Source organism: Sturnira hondurensis, unplaced genomic scaffold, assembly GCF_014824575.4.
Source record: "Sturnira hondurensis isolate 20B ecotype Veracruz unplaced genomic scaffold, ASM1482457v3 Scaffold0014745, whole genome shotgun sequence".
NCBI classification, from domain to species: domain Eukaryota; kingdom Metazoa; phylum Chordata; class Mammalia; order Chiroptera; family Phyllostomidae; genus Sturnira; species Sturnira hondurensis.
The window spans coordinates 2,348,804-2,364,290 of record NW_028087376.1 but is presented as its reverse complement, the minus strand read 5'-3'; the positions used below and the strand labels follow the sequence as shown (position 1 = coordinate 2,364,290).

General features: G+C 54.0%; 1 protein-coding gene across 3 annotated transcripts in view; it reads right to left on the bottom strand.

Moving 5' to 3' along the window:
* The window catches only part of LOC118999227 (C-type lectin domain family 18 member A-like), a 24,201-nt gene extending 8,714 nt beyond the window's left edge, over positions 1-15,487 (bottom strand). The window contains exons 1-13 of one of the 3 annotated variants that reach the window (XM_037063647.1): positions 15,470-15,487; positions 15,074-15,318; positions 14,371-14,462; positions 12,176-12,415; positions 4,865-4,962; positions 4,351-4,472; positions 4,069-4,176; positions 3,350-3,442; positions 2,870-2,976; positions 2,166-2,295; positions 1,773-1,869; positions 767-858; positions 187-269 (exon numbers count right to left, since the gene is read on the bottom strand). In XM_037063647.1, coding sequence (XP_036919542.1) covers positions 232-269; positions 767-858; positions 1,773-1,869; positions 2,166-2,295; positions 2,870-2,976; positions 3,350-3,442; positions 4,069-4,176; positions 4,351-4,472; positions 4,865-4,962; positions 12,176-12,415; positions 14,371-14,462; positions 15,074-15,212 — 1,356 coding nt within the window. In that variant the 5' untranslated portion in view covers positions 15,213-15,318; positions 15,470-15,487 and the 3' untranslated portion in view covers positions 187-231. Of the gene's footprint in view, positions 1-186; positions 270-766; positions 859-1,772; positions 1,870-2,165; positions 2,296-2,869; positions 2,977-3,349; positions 3,443-4,068; positions 4,177-4,350; positions 4,473-4,864; positions 4,963-12,175; positions 12,416-14,370; positions 14,463-15,073; positions 15,436-15,469 lie in introns of those variants that run through there. The other 2 variants (XM_037063645.1, XM_037063648.1) reach the window with 2 other exon arrangements.

The window sequence follows — 15,487 nt, the reverse complement described above, 5'->3', positions numbered from 1 at the left end:
CAACTGAGCCACACCAGCTGGGCCTTTGCCCAGCAATTTTAAAATTGATTAGCTGGGCCTTTGCCTGATGATTTTAAAATCATCATCTTTAAGATCAATTCCTTTTCTGCCATGATTAGCCAGAGCTGTTTCTTCGGCTGCAACTAAGACCTGTGATCGGTACTCTCTCCCCCGACCCCACCCTCTGGCTGGCACACCCAGGCAGAGGCCAGGGAGAGGCGTGGCTGAGTTTCAGGGCCCTGGGCCCCAGCGGGAAATGTGCTCCTGAGCTGGGAAGGAAGCAGAACAGAGCAAGGCTCAATGGCCGCCCAGGGAGTCCTAGGAGGGGGACTGCTGCACTTTGTCCAGAAGTACCCTTGGCCGTGATCCCATGTAGCTCCAGACCCTCCCAGCGGGTGCTACTGGGAATGGGCTCCGGGCTGGGCTTCCCCTCTGCCTCCCGCCAGAGTTCACTGGGCTCTAGAGAGTCGGGTGACACTGAGGAGCCCAACAGGCCTCCCAGGAAGCAATTTCAGTAACAGGAGGAAGGGCCCTTGGAGAAAGCCGGCCAGGCAGTGCGTTTCGTCCGGCCACTGGGTGAATGTCGCACTTGGTGAGGCTGGGCTCGCCTCTCCTCTCCGGGCCTCTGAGGTGCCCGCCTGGGGCAGGGTGTTCTCAGTGACCCTGTGTGCCCGGGCGCTCTCCAGGCCTGTGGTCTGGATGTCCTGGCTGACTGCATGGGGCGGGCAGCCACCCCAGGGGACAGGGCCGCAGGGAGGGCCCTCACCAAACTGGCAGATGTAGCGGTTTCGGGTTTTACAGCGTTGGTCGTTCCAGTTGAAGGCAGCTGAGGCCTGCAGCTCCACACAGTTGCCAAACCTGCTGGGCCAAGGTGTCAGACCCTCAGGTAGAATGATGTCAGGAGTCTGGGAGAGGCTTAACTCCTCCATCCCAGTAGGCCCCCTGCACCTAAGAGGCCTCAGTGCCTCTGTCCTGAGTATGGGGCTTCTGGGAGCCAGACCCAACCCAAGCTCCCTCCACTGCTCCCCAGACCACTGCAGCTCTTCCCAGGGAAGCCCAGAGATCTTGGCACACAGCCTACCTGGGGCTGCAACCCCACCTACCCACTGCCAGTGCTCAGCCATGCCAGCGAGTCGGGGGGAGGGCCCAGAACAGACAGGCCCAGGTCCTCCCGCCCAGCAGGGAGAGGTGTGCTTGGGCGCCAGACCAGGCTCACTGCCTGGAGGAAGTGGGCCAGGGGCACAGGCCTCGCTGCCGCCAAGGAGGTCAAGGGAGGGTTGGGTGAGATATTTGGAGTCCTTGGTGGCCACACAGCCTGACCACCTCCACCCCTGTCACCCCTGCCCTGGGCATTCCTGTGACTTTGAAGACCAGGGCAGGGCCGGGTAACCAGAAGGCCCTCAGCACAGGCTGGCGGGTGGGCGGATGTTGTGTGAACGGGAGCAGTGGGGCAGATAGCTACAGAATTCAGGAGTCAATGCACTGATACAGGCCCAAGGGTGTGGGGGGCATGGGTAATAGATGGCGGGGCCATGGGTTCCCTTCTTGGGTTCCTTTTTTATGTGAACACCTGGAGGCCCCGGATGGGCCCCCGCCTCAGCACTCAGCTGGGCCCTGACTTCCTGGGCACCTGGGTATCTGGTGAGGCTCAGACCCTGGAGGGCTCAGCCAGGCAGCAGGACGGGTGGAGGTTCTTCAGTGGCGACTGGAGGCTTAGTGAGCAGACTCAGGGGAGAAGGTGGGCCCAGGGGATGGGGGCACCCCAGACTCACCCCTGGTTGTCAGGCTGCCCAAAGGCAAAACTGGTGAAGGACTGGTGCTCCCCGGTGGACCAGCGGAAGGAGTCCTTGGAGGCCTTGTAGGTGAGCCCTGGGTCAGGGCAGCCAAGGTTGGCCCCACAACCCAGGAAAGGAGGACCCTGAGCCCTGAGCCCACAGCCTAAGGCCTGTCTGGTCCCAGCCCCCAAACCCCATTCCCCGTTCTTCTGCCATCCCCCTCCCCCGTGGTTTTCTTTTGCTTGAGTTCTCTCCCCAGGGAGAGGATTGCAGCCTGACCCCCACTCTGGGCTCCCAGACCTCACCACACCCTCATGTCAGCTGGGGGTGCTCTGGTTCCCCCGGCCCAGATTCCTGGAGCACTGCAGGGCATCCCAGCCCCACACTCACCAATCCAGAAGTTCCTGGTCTCAAAGTCCCTGTCAGTCACCTCATTGGTTGTCTCCAAGCGGCCCAGGTAGAAGGCGAGGATGTCTTGTACTTTTTGGCTCTCAATCTGGGCGAGGACCCCGCCCTTTGCCTGCAATGCCCGCTCTGGGTCATGCCAGCAGGGTCCTAGGTCTCAGGCCAGCCCTCCTGCCACCCCACCGTGGCCACAGACAACAGGTGGGGGTGCTGGGTCCTCACTGCCCCACCACAGCCTCCCGCCTCTTAGAGTGGGCCCCCCATCCCCTCCCCACCCCAGGGGTCCAGACTGACAGCCATTGGAAGGGTTTGTTTTACCCGCTCAGTGCCTTAAATATGTTTGGTTTGGCTGTCGGCATTAGTAAGTCTAGAGATGCCAATGAAAATCTGGATTTCTGGTTCTAAAACACATTCAGTTCTGGCCTCCTCGAACCTGCTCACCACCAGCAGGTGGCGCTGAGTCAGGACAGTTCCTTAGATGGAGATTGGTGGGCCTTGTCCCTGGTCCCTCAGCACATTAAGTGACCTCGTGGTTTCTATGGGCCTCTGAGTGGACCCTGCTTTATGCTAATGATGAGAATCGGGCCAGAAGATGTCGAAGGAACCATCTCTTAGTCCAGCGTCCCTCCATTAAGACTCTTGCTTGAGACCCCAGGGGGACCCCTGGGAAGGCAGGGGTCAGCTGTTACCTGGCATTTCATCTTGGCTCCATAATAGGTGTCTGCCTCCGAAGACACCATGAAGCAGTCCCCGTCGATCCTCAGGTCACAGGAGTGGAAGGGAAAGTGTACCCTGGCTGGGGAGAGGGCAGCCTCAGTGTGTATGTGTGTGGGGGCGTCTCATGTCAGCGAGGGGAACCTGCCCACCCTGCCAGGGAGCTGAGCTCCAGGGGCCAACCGCAGAGCATGGGCCAGGTCAGCGGTGTGCTGGTAAGTGTGTAGCAACCAGCTCTCTGCCTCGAGTGAAATTTCTGATTTGTAGCACTTGCCTATTTCTGTGCTGTAAATGCCCACACCACGGCTCATTTCAAGCTACTAGTGTTACTGAACATGGACTTGGGAAGAGATGTGCACGACAGGCGACCATGAGCAGGTCTGAGCCAGATCCAGCACACCAGTGAGGGGTCCTGGGAGAGGCCTGGCTTTTGGGGCCCTCAGGTCAGGACTCACTGGCGCACTGGGCTCCCCCGTAGCCCATGTCGCAGACGCAGGAGCACTCCTCTTCCCGGAACCGGCCGTGCACGCACTCCACGCTGCACCGCACTGCCAGGAGGGCCAGGAAGAGATCGTGCTCGGCACAGCCCCTGGGCCCCGTGCTGCCCCTCCCAGGCTGAGGACATGCAGGGACTGGCCGGCCACAGAGAGACCACCCCTCTGAGGGATGGAACGCCGCCACACGTGGCATCTTCAGTTTGACCTCGTAGAGAAAAGCAAATTGGGGTTTGGGAGGTAACCTGCCCATGGTCACAGCTGGGGAGGGGAGACAGTGGGAGAAGCATCCACTTCTGAATCCTAATTCTGTCTTCCACCACCCAGAGCCTGTGGGGCCGGTGGGGTTCCGCTCCGAGTCCCCTGCACAGCCCAGGGGACTCCGGCTTCCAGCCAGAACTCAGTGCATGGGGGCCGCATAACCACATGCACTGTGCGGCTCAGCACGTTTGTGGTCAGAGCCCCTCACACACTCCGTGCTCCCTGGAAACTCATTCAGTGAGTGCAGTGCAGCCCCTGGACACACCACAGAAGCATGTGTGTGTGCGCGTGCACAAGAGTGTGCCCATTGCGCTCAGGCCCTCTGCATTCCCTGGGGGCTGCCTACATGTGTGGGGGCCTGGACTCCCCTCACTGGGTCACTCACGCTGTCATGATCTGGAACCCCAGGTGTGCCTCACCTTGGCAGTACCTGCCTGTGTAGCCAGCGGGACAGTGGCAGTGGCAGGTGCTGATGTTGAGATGCCCATGGTTCCGGCAGCTCATGCGGCACGGGTTCCTGGGGACCTCTGGCCAGATAAGGAGGGAACTCTGGAAGGAGGCCTCCAGGCAGGTCCTTCCTGGGTGCGGAGGCCCAGGGCTCCTGGGACCGCCCCTCAGGATGCCGCAGCCCTCCTCTCATTGCCAGATCAAGTTCTCACACACCCACTGCCCAGAAGGAGGCAGGCAAGGTGGGCACTTACCACAGAGCCCCCCTGCGTGGTCCCAGGCTTTGAAGCAGCCCGAGACGCTGGCTGTGCAGAGTGAACACCAGGTGCCCTTCTTATAGGGGACAATCGTCTTCCCGTCGACCTCCCAGTTGCCTCTGTGAGAACAAGCACCAGAGGGCTGGAAGGGCCTGGCCTTGGGCCAGGCAGGGGTGGGCCTTGCTGCCTGCCCCAGCCATCCCCTCAGCTCCTTCTGGCCCTGCCAGGGAGCCAGGGAGTTGGGTGAGACTGGGGGGTTTCCTAGGAAAGAAAAGAGGACCTCCAGACTAATACTGGGTCACTCCCTGAAGCTGGTGGTGCTTCCAGAAAGAAGCATCTGAGGAGACCACATTCCGCCACCTCTGCACCTGATCCCTGACCCTCTTCTGCCCTCTCCCACAGGGTGTGAACCAAGGGGTCAAGGCCTTTTGGGTGAGTGTGTGGGCATCTCCCCTAGGGTGACAGTGTCCTGCCCACATCAGCCCCAACAGTGCCGTGTGGTGGGGCTTACCCGGGGGAGTAGGCACAGACAAAGGCTTCCATCTCAGCCTGGTATCCAGAGCAGGGGTGTCGCCCACAGCCCAGCTGGCTAGAGGTGGCCCACACAAGCTGCGGGAGACATAGGGGCTCAGAGATCCTATGGGGCCACCCCCACTGCCAGTCTTTGGGCCAGCAGCACAGGTGATGCTCACCTGAGGAGGGAGAATATAGCTTTGGCCCCAAACCAGGCGGGCAGGCAGCTCCCTCCCCTCCCTTGGGGCTTTAGGGGTAGCCGCTGTGATGGGCAGGGCTATAGGATGGGTGGAAATAGTCTAGGAAGGCTTTCTGGGTGGAGGTGAGGAGCAGTGGGGTGCAGATACCTGAAGGGAGGGGAAATTGTGGATGGGTGGAAGAGAGTCGCAAAAGAAGGACTTGGACACGAAAGCCCTTGTGACAGATTGCAAAAATGGCCACACCTTGCTTCAGCCACACTTCTCGCATCAGCTCCCCTTTAAAAGGACTGCATCAACAGATGCAGTCCTTTACATCAATAGAAGGACTCTCTTTCCTCCACCCTGAGTCTGGCTGGCCCTGTGGCTTGCAGCAGAGCTGGTATTGAGCCAGTTTTGAACCTAGGCCTCAGGAGACCCTGCAATTTCTACCCTCATAAAACCCCTCAAGGCACTACATGAGCAAGGCTCCTGATGGGTGAGAGCCCTCCTAAGGCAGAGACAAGCCCGTTGGGTCCACGCTAGACAGCCCAGCGTCTGGCCAACCTGGCAGCTGACTGGGGCTGCGTGAGTGGGCCCAGCCAAGACCAGAAGAACTTCCCAGCTGCTCCCAACCCAAACTGCCCCTATAGAATGGTGAGATGCTAAATTTGAGGGTAGTGTGTATTGTGCAACAAAAGCTAATGGATACAGGTCTTTAACAAGTTTTCAAAACTTAGATTTAAAATCTTACAATCAATGACAACTTGGAAATGAGAATGAATGGTCAAAACACAGGCAGAGCTCGGCACACTCCAGTAGCCACTAATAATGATAAGTATGAGGCAGGGAGAAGTGAACGTGTAGTCATATGTACGTGCTCAACAATTAAAGAATATACATTCTTTGCAGGAATTCATGGCATCCTTGAAAACCTTGACCCCTCAGTAAACCACAGAGCAAGATTCATCCAGTACCAAAGAACCAATGTCCCACAGGCCATGTTCCAATTCTGTGCGATACAATCTACAGTAAGCAATTTAGGAGTAAAGAAGAAAGCGTAGTTTGGAAGTTTAAGTACACACTTCAGAATCGAAGAAAACATCCTGATGAAAAACAGGACATACTGGGACCCTGAGTGATGATGGAAACACTAAGTGTCAAAGCTCTTGGGATGCAGGTGGCAAAGTTTAGGGAGAAATCTGCAACTTTAAATGCATAAAGCAGAAATGAAAAAGATAAAACCGATGAGCTAAGAACCCAAATGAAGAATATAAAAAAGAATAAGAGTAAATTGAATAAAATAAAATAAATAGTAAAAACAAGAGCAGAAACTAATAACAATTTTAAAATGAAAACAAAACTGAATTGTTAAAATACAGAAACCTCTGGGAAAACTGGTTGAGAATAAAAGACAGAAGGCAAAAATAAATTTGGAATTTAAAAAGGACCTTCACTACAGACACAGTAAATACTTTTAAAATCTGTTAAACAAGGAACAATGATGAAGTTTGAGTTTGTTCCGTCGCGGCCATCATTGGGCCGCTGTTTCACTGTGCAGATTCAAGATGCTTATATTACGGCTACTTCCGCCAAGATGGAGGCATAGGTGGAAACACTGTGCCTTCTCCCACAACCAAGTTTGAATACAGCAAAGGTTTGGAGAAACAAAGACACAACCAAAGGACAGAAAATTGAATTATATGGAAGTCCGACTACATCTAACCGTTCAACGGGGACGGTAAGAGGGGCGGAGCCAGCAGCGAGCAGGGCCGGGCAGGACAGGGCCCCCAACCCAGGTGCGCAGGCAGACGGGAACCAGTTGGGGTGCGGGGCAGACCGCGGGCGCATATTCGCGCACAGTGAGACAGACCACGCAGGCCCCAGGGGGCGAGGGCTGACGGCGGTGGCACACTCGCGTGCAGTGGGACGAAACTCGTGGGCCCGGTGACGGAAGCAACTGCGGCACCGGTGAGGGCCGTGGCGGCAGGCGGCGGACAGGATGCCAGAGTCCCTCTTTGACCCCGCCCCCACATACAGCGTCACAACCCAGCGACTTAGTTGCCCTGCAAGACCAGTGAGAGCCATTGTCCCTCTTTGACCCCGCCCCCACCTACAACGTCACAACCCAGCGACTGAGTTGCCCTGTTCTAGTGAACACTTTAGGGCTCTGATCCTGCTATGGAACAGGCACGAACAACCCGAAAGATGGCACAAGAAGAACTCAAAGTCCCAGAGCCAATAACTCTAAGCGACCGAGAAATTGCCAGCCTCTCAGAAGCACAATTCAGGACACTATTTATCAGGATGCTCACAGAACTGGTAGATTATAGTCACAAATTAGAGGAACAAAGTCACAAATTAGAGGAACATATGAAGGCTAAACTAATTGAAATGAAGGGAGATGCACAGGAAACCAATAGTGATGGAAAGGAAACGGGGACTCAAATCAATGGAATGGACCAGAAGGAAGAACAAAACATCCCACCAGAAAGGAATGAAGAAATGAGAATTCAAAAAAATGAGGAGAGGCTTAGGAACCTCCAGGACATCTTTAAACGTTCCAACATCCGAATTATAGGGGTACCAGAAGGGGGAAAGAAACAGCCACGAGTGGAAAACGTATTTGAACAAATAATAAAGGAGAACTTCCCCAGTCTGGCAAAGGAAATAGACTTCCAGGAAATCCAGGAAGCTCAGAGAGTGCCAAAGAAGTTGGACCCAAGAAGGAACACACCAAGGCACATCATAATTACATTAGCCAAGACCAAAATGAAGGAGAGAATCCTAGAAGCATCAAGGGATAAGGGGACAGTCACCTACAAAGGAGTACCCATCAGACTGTCAGCGGATTTCTCAAAAGAGACCTTACAGGCAAGAAGGGGCTGGAAAGAAGTATTCCAAGTCATGAAATCCAAAGACCTACAGCCAAGATTGCTTTATCCAGCAAAACTTTCATTTAGAATGGAAGGACAGATAAAGTGCTTCTCAGATAAGGTCAAGTTCAAGGAGTTCATCATCACCAAGCCCTTATTATATGAAATGCTAAAGGGACTTATATAAGAAAAAGAAGATGAAAAATATGAACAGTGAAAGGACAGCAAACACACAGTTATTAACAACCACACCTAAAACAAAAGCAAACCAAGAGGACAGCTAGATCAGGAGTGGAACCATAGAAATGAAGAACACATGGAGGGTTAGAAACAGGGGGGTGGGAGGGGGAAAAGAGGGGAGAAGGCACAGAAAATAGCATAGATGGTAGGCAGAAAATAGATAGGGGGGAGGGCGATAATAGTGGGGGAAATATAGAATCCAAAGAACTTGAGACACGTGGTTATAAACTAAGGGGGGGAGAATGGTGGGGGAGGGAGGGTGTGGGTGGAGGGGATTGAAGGGGGGGAATAGAACAACTGTAATGGTATAATCAATAAAATATATTTTTAAAAAAAAGATGCTTATATTATGTTTGTAGCTGAGTGTTAGTGAAAAGCTTAGCTACCAACTCATTTTTTCCCATTACCAATTCATTTTTTTAAATCTGAAATACTAAGAGTTCTAAACATCAAGATAAGAAATGACTACTGTTTATAACTAGCTCATAAAATAAAATTTGCAACAAAATTTTAAAAAATGAAGTTATAACCAGTAAATTGGAAAACATAAAACAGACAATTTCCTAGGAAATAGAACTTGGCAAAACTCTCTCTGGAAGAAAAGAGAAGCTCTGAAATGATCTATAACCATTTCTAAAAGTTAGAAAAATCCTTGCATACATACACATACACAAAACAAACAAAAATAGAAGAAGACACAAATAGTTCTAAAGGAGAGTGATAGTGACAGAAAATGAGGCAAAGCTCCAACCCATTTTGTGAGGTCAGTATGACACTGCCATGACCCAGGTAAGGGCAGTGTAAGAAAAGAAAATCAGATGACAATTTCATTATCAAATAATATTTAGCAATCCAAATCCAGCAATGAACAAAACCAAAACACACTAATCACATATTCCACATCAAATGATGTGAGAAGTGGGCAGATACTCTCAGAATTTAACAAACGGGAGGCAATCAAAACAGATGCTGGGCTGGAGCACAGAGGAAGAGAGGAAGAGGGAGAGAAACATGGACTTGTTTCACTCAGTGATGCCTTCATTGGTTGGGCTTGTGTGTGCCCTGATCAGGGATGGACCTGCAACCTTGGTGTATCGGAACGATGCTCTAACCAACTGAGCTACCCCATCCCGGCAAAGAGTCATTTTTAGATATGTATACTTATTTATAGATAAAATTGCCCTGGCTGGTGTGGCTCAGTGGATTGAGTGCTGGCCTGCGAGCCAAAGGTTCCCAGTTGGGGCACATGCCTGAATTGCGGGCCAGGTCCCCGGAGTGGGAGTGTGACAGACAGACATGCATTGACGTTTCTCTCCCTCTCTCTTTCCCTTCCCCTCTCTCTAAAAATGAATAAATAAAATCTTTTAAAAGTTGTATGGTGTATGAACTTGGCTTAAAAACAGTATGGGAGGAGCTCTGGTTTGTGGCGGGAGTTCAGGTGGGCGATAGCCCTGGCAGAGCCGAGCAGGCTTGTAGGTGCGCGAGCTGCACGACCCGGCCCCTCCCCTTCCACGTGTGTCCCAGCAAGATGCAGGTCGCATCCACACAAGGGGATCAGAACTACGATACGTGCATTTCAGCAAGACTTGTAAGAGCAAACAAGTAAAAATAACCTAAAAGCCTGTAAATTTCAGTGTATTCATTGCGCATCGCCCATTTGGTATCTGGATCATGCAAGTCAGTCCTACAAGCTGGTCCGGAGTGATAAACATAAATGTAAGAGGAGACAGAGAGAGCACTACGCGAGAGTTAGTAACAAATGACCCACCTGCACAAGTAGAAAGGGTAAAAAAACACTGTCACATGCATTCAAGGTATGAAAACACGTTGGGGGTTTTGCCTGTGTTTTTTTTGTCATTTTTCTTAGCACCTAAACAATGCTAGAGGTAGAGGAAGAAAAACGAAGGAAGCGTGCTTGGAAACAGCCCACCCGGACGTCAGGGGCGCTGCCTCTGCGGAGGGCCACAGGAAGGGCCAGGGCATGGCTGCAGTTCAGTTTAGATGTCGTGGCTGCTTGACAGAGATGAGAAACAAATACAGGTAATGTTTTCTAATTCTAAGTAGTGGGTAAGAGGGAGCCCGTTATCTGATTTGTGTTAGAAATATGTCATATTCAGGACTTCCACCAAGATGGAGGCATAGGTGGAAACACTGTGCCTTCTCCCACAACCAAGTTTGAATACAACAAAGGTTTGGAGAACAAAGACACGGCCAAAGAACAGAAAATTGAATTATACGGAAGTCTGACAACAACTAACCGTTCAACAGGGATGGTAAGAGGGGCGGAGCCAGCAGCGGAGCTGGGTCGGGCAGGACAGATCCCTGGACCTAGGCGCACAAGTAGCCCGGACCCAGTCAGGGTGTGGGGCAGACTGACCACAGTCGCACATTTGCGCACAGTGAGACGGACCACGCAGGCCCCAGGGGGCCAACCCAGTGGTGGAGGGCTGACAGCGGTGGCACACTTGTGTGCAGTGGGACGAAATGCGCGGGCCCAGGTGATGGTGGCAGGGGCCCTGGCAGGAGGCGGCAGACAGGACACCATTGCTCCTGTTCGACCCCACCCCCACATACAGTGTCACAACCCAGCGACTGAGTTGCCCTGCTCTGGTGAACACCTAGGGCTCTGATCCTGCTACGTAACAGGCACGAACAGCCCAAAAGATGGCACAAGAAGAACTCAAAGTCCCAGAGCCGATAACTCTAAGCGACCAAGAAATTGCCAGCCTCTCAGAAGCACAGTTCAGGACACTATTTATCAGGATGCTCACAAAACTGGTTGATTATAGTCACAAATTAGAGGAACATATGAAGGCTAAACTAATTGAAATGAAGGGAGATGCACAGGAAACCAATAGTGATGGAAAGGAAACTGGGACTCAAATCAATGGAATGGACCAGAAGGAAGAACGAAACATCCGACCAGAAAGGAATGAAGAAATGAGAATTCAAAAAAATGAGGAGAGGCTTAGGAACCTCCAGGACATCTTTAAACATTCCAACATCCAAATTATAGGGGTACCAGAAGGGGGAAAGAAACAACCACGAGTGGAAAACTTATTTGAACAAATAACAAAGGAGAACTTCCCCAGTCTGGCAAAGGAAATAGACTTCCAGGAAATCCAGGAAGCTCAGAGAGTCCCAAAGAAGTTGGACCCAAGAAGGAACACACCAAGGCACATCATAATTACATTAGCCAAGACTAAAATGAAGGAGAGAATCCTAGAAGCAGCAAGAGATAAGGGGACAGTCACCTACAAAGGAGTACCCATCAGACTGTCAGCGGATTTCTCAAAAGAGACCTTACAGGCAAGAAGGGGCTGGAAAGAAGTATTCCAAGTCATGAAATCCAAAGACCTACAGCCAAGATTGCTTTATCCAGCAAAACTTTCATTTAGAATGGAAGGACAGATAAAGTGCTTCTCAGATAAGGTCAAGTTGAAGGAGTTCATCATCACCAAGCCCTTATTATATGAAATGCTAAAGGGACTTATATAAGAAAAAGAAGATGAAAAATATGAACAGTGAAAGGACAGCAAACTCACAGTTATTAACAACCACACCTAAAACAAAAGCAAACCTAGATGACAGCTAGATCAGGAGTGGAACCATAGAAATGAAGAACACATGGAGGGTTAGCAACAGGGGAGTGGGAGGAGGAGAAGGGGGGAGAAGATGCAGAAAATAGCATAGACAGTAGGTACAAAATAGATAGTGGGGAGGGCAAGAATAGTGGGGGAAATATAGAATCCAAAGAACTTGAGACACGTGGTTATAAACTAAGGGGGGGAGAATGGTGAGGGAGGGATGGAGGGGAATGAAGGGGGGAATAGAACAACTGTAATGGTATAATCAATAAAATATATTAAAAAGAAATATGTCATATTTAAAGCTGAAAAAAGGAAAACCACGCAAATCAGAGAGAGGAAAAGCAGTGGCTAATTTTAAGGCAAACTCTAGTCACTCTGAGCTGACCCCCACAGCTCTGGAGCCTCAGAGCTGGTACCCCGGCCTCACCTGGGTGTAGTGGGTACAGGTGGCATTGTGGGCACACTCGGCCGCCACGTGGCTGTACCACTGGCCCTCTTCAAACCACAGGCCCACCACCTGAACGAAGGATGCGGAGCCCAGGGGCAGCAGCTGCACATTCCAGCCCGTGTGTGAACTGGCCTGGTGGGTGGGCCCCAGGTTGGGGACTGGGCTGCCACAGAGGGCAGCCCTGGCCTGAGCCTGTCGGGCCAGGCTCTCACTCCAGTCCTGGGGGAGGTATAAACAGAGGCATTAGCAGGGGCTCTCTCCTGCCATCTCCTGCATGTTCCCAGGGCGGCTAGTCCTGCAAAAAGAGCCCTGGGCCAGGTATCCTGCTTGGCTGCTCTGGGTGGGGTTTTGTCCACTTTGCTGGGGCCAGGGGAGGCCAGACAGGACCTGTATGGAGCTCTCCAAGGCATACTAGGAAACCCCTGGGTGCTGTCCTGACCCCCAGCCTGGGGTCTGCTCCACCCTGGCTTTGAGCCTCCATCCTCCTGGCTCCTGTGGGGGCACCCTGTGGCCCTGACCATGGCACCACCACCCTGAGTGGGACAGGGGCTCTGTGGGGTGCAGTGCCAGTCCCGGCATTGGGATGGGTTTCTGCAGTAATTTTCCCACCTGGTAGTGTGAGCCCTGGGCAGTGCCCAAGCCTCCCACATGGGCTCTGTGTGTGCTGTCCACTACACCTGGCCCTGGCCATTGTCAGAAAGGCCCAGCTGCTCGCCTCTGCTTCCCTTTGATTCCAAAAGCTGCAGCAGCCCTGCCTCTGTATCCCATCCCCCCACTTTGGCCATGGGGTATTAGGGTGCCAACAGGAAAGGAGGACTGGTGAGGGTGGTAGAGGTCCTGGGCTCCAGCGCCCTGGTGCTGACAGCAGAGTTCCCTGGGGGCAGGTCTAATCTGCTCTCGCTTCCCAGGCATGAGCTGGCTTTCCCCCGGCCCCACGCAGTAGCACCCACTTCGGAAACAAAGCCCTCTGCAGTCAGAATAGCATGCATCGCCCCACCTCCATACCCCGGGCCAGCCTAGCCACCTCATTACAGCTGTGTGACCTCCAGCAGTCCCCTAATATCCGTGAGACTCAACGGCCTCATCTGTAAAGTGGGGACACCAAGGTACTAATAAGCTAAGATTGCCATGAGAACTAAACGAATGCAAGGAGGCGAGTGCTGTGCCTGGGGTCTGACCCAGAGCAGGCCCTGGGCAGGGGCCACAGTGACTTCACTGCACATGAAACCTGGAGCTGGGGCCCCTTGGCAGCCCAAACCACCCCAGGGCCTCAACCCTCCTGGACAAAAGCCAAAGGAGCCTCCAGGAGTGCCCAGGGCCAAAGTCACAGGCACGAGGGAGGCAAGTGGGGGCTTCATTTGCAGGAACTTAATTTGCACCTTTTATAGAATGTCGTTTTCTAAGGTTTTTGCTGACCAGCTGATTGGGAGCGCCCCTGCACCAGAGGCTGGGCCTGGGAATGTGGGGAGGGAGAGTGGGAGCCAGGACCTGGGCCTGAAGGAGGGGCAGGGCTGCTGCAGAGCAGGGAGAGGGGGAGAAGTGACCCCCTTCTGTCAGCCTGTCCTGCCCCCACTCATGGGAAACTGCCCTGGAAGTTCCCAAGGTCATCAGCACTCAGCCAGCTTCAGAGGAGTTTGTGGGAGGCAGCCATGGGGAACCCTGCTGCCCCAGCCTGTCCCTCCCTTGCTCCCTGGCTGTTCACAGGGCCTGAGGCTGCTGGGGTCCCATACTACAGGGGCAGAGTTTCTGGGCCCCATGATGGCACCTCCAGTTGCAAAGCCTCAACCAGGGGTGATGGGAAACCCACCTGCTCCAGCCCCAACATATGAGCAGGGAATTTGGAGGAACTCCTCCCAGTTGCCCACACAAACCCATGGAGAAGCACCGGGCCCTGGTCCCACACAGGCCCCCTCCTGGTCCCAGCCCCTCCATCCTGCTGGGAATCCTTTGTGAAGCTCCTCCTTCTGCGCCTCTGGTCTCCAGGACAACGGGGATGGGATGTGAAGAAAGGCCAAAGGACTGCCTTCTGGGAAGCAGGAGACTGTGGAGCCCCCAGCCACCAGACTGGGTCCCCTCTGTGAGCTAGGTGACCTGGTGCCCGTGTAGCCTCCTGAGCCCACTTCAGGGCTGCCCCTCCAGCCGCCCCCTCTGGGAGCCCAGGCTGGGGCACTCACCATTCTCCGCATGTTGGCTGCAGGGGGGTGCACCCGGCTGCGCAGGCGGTTGTGCAGCGAGAGGAGCAGGAAACTCTCCTTCCTGCTCAGGGCTGGGGTGGGAGACAAGGGCAGGCCCACCTGAGCAGTGGGACTTGGGCCCGTCTCCTGGGTGGTGAAGCGAGGGTCACCATGTCAAGATGAGAATGCAATTCTGCCCTTAGGAAACAAGACCTGAGGCGGGACAGGAGGGTGGTGCGGATGTGCAGGAGGGTCTGGAGCAGAGGGGTGGGGGAGACCAGAAGATGGAGAAGTCGGGCTGGGAGAGGGATGGGTGTAAAGGAGCTTGAGTGAGAGCTGGGGTGGGCGAGAGAGAGCCGGGAATAGGGGCTGGGGGTTGGGTGTGAGGAGGGGGCCAGCCCTGGGCTTGCAGAAGTCCAGGGGTTCCTCTCGTCCAGTTCGTCCCTTCTGGGGCCCCAGCTGCAAACTCCAGGCTGTATTCCTTCTTGACCTCCCAGCCTGGGCCCACTCCCCTTCCAGCCCAGCCTACCCCATCCTCCTCCCCAGCCCAGCCTCCCCAGTCGGTCTGGGCCCCGAGACTGTTCGAGGGTTGCTCTTTAAAGCACGTCCAGGGGTCAGGCCTAGAGCTAGCTTCCAGAAGCCCCCTTGCTCCCCTCTGCAGAGGTCATAGCTCCTCTACCTCTTCTGACCCAGGACCCCTTACCTCCAGATATCGGGGCCTGCTCCTCCCACAGCTGGAGCGGCTGCACCTCTGCCCAGGCCACCCCAAGGAGAGCCAGGAGCACAGGCAAGAGGCCAGGCCAGCGGCCCCCCAGCCCAGGGGAGGGCTCCAGCCGTAGCATGGGGCCTGTAGAGTGATCCAGGAGCAGCCTGGCTCAGCCGTCCAGCGTCCAGCTAGCTTCACAGGCTGGATGGGAGCTATTCACAATCTCAAGGAGTCAGGCTGGGCTGGCAGACAAAAGGAGGAGGCTGGTGAGTAAGCAGTGCGTCCAAACAGCCTCCCATCTGGACTAGCATGAAAAAAGACCGATAGCTGCAATCCCGGCTGCCCCCCTCCCCTCCCCACAGCCGCCCTGCAAACCAAGTGGTGTGCACTGACCCCGTGGCCCCTGCTAAT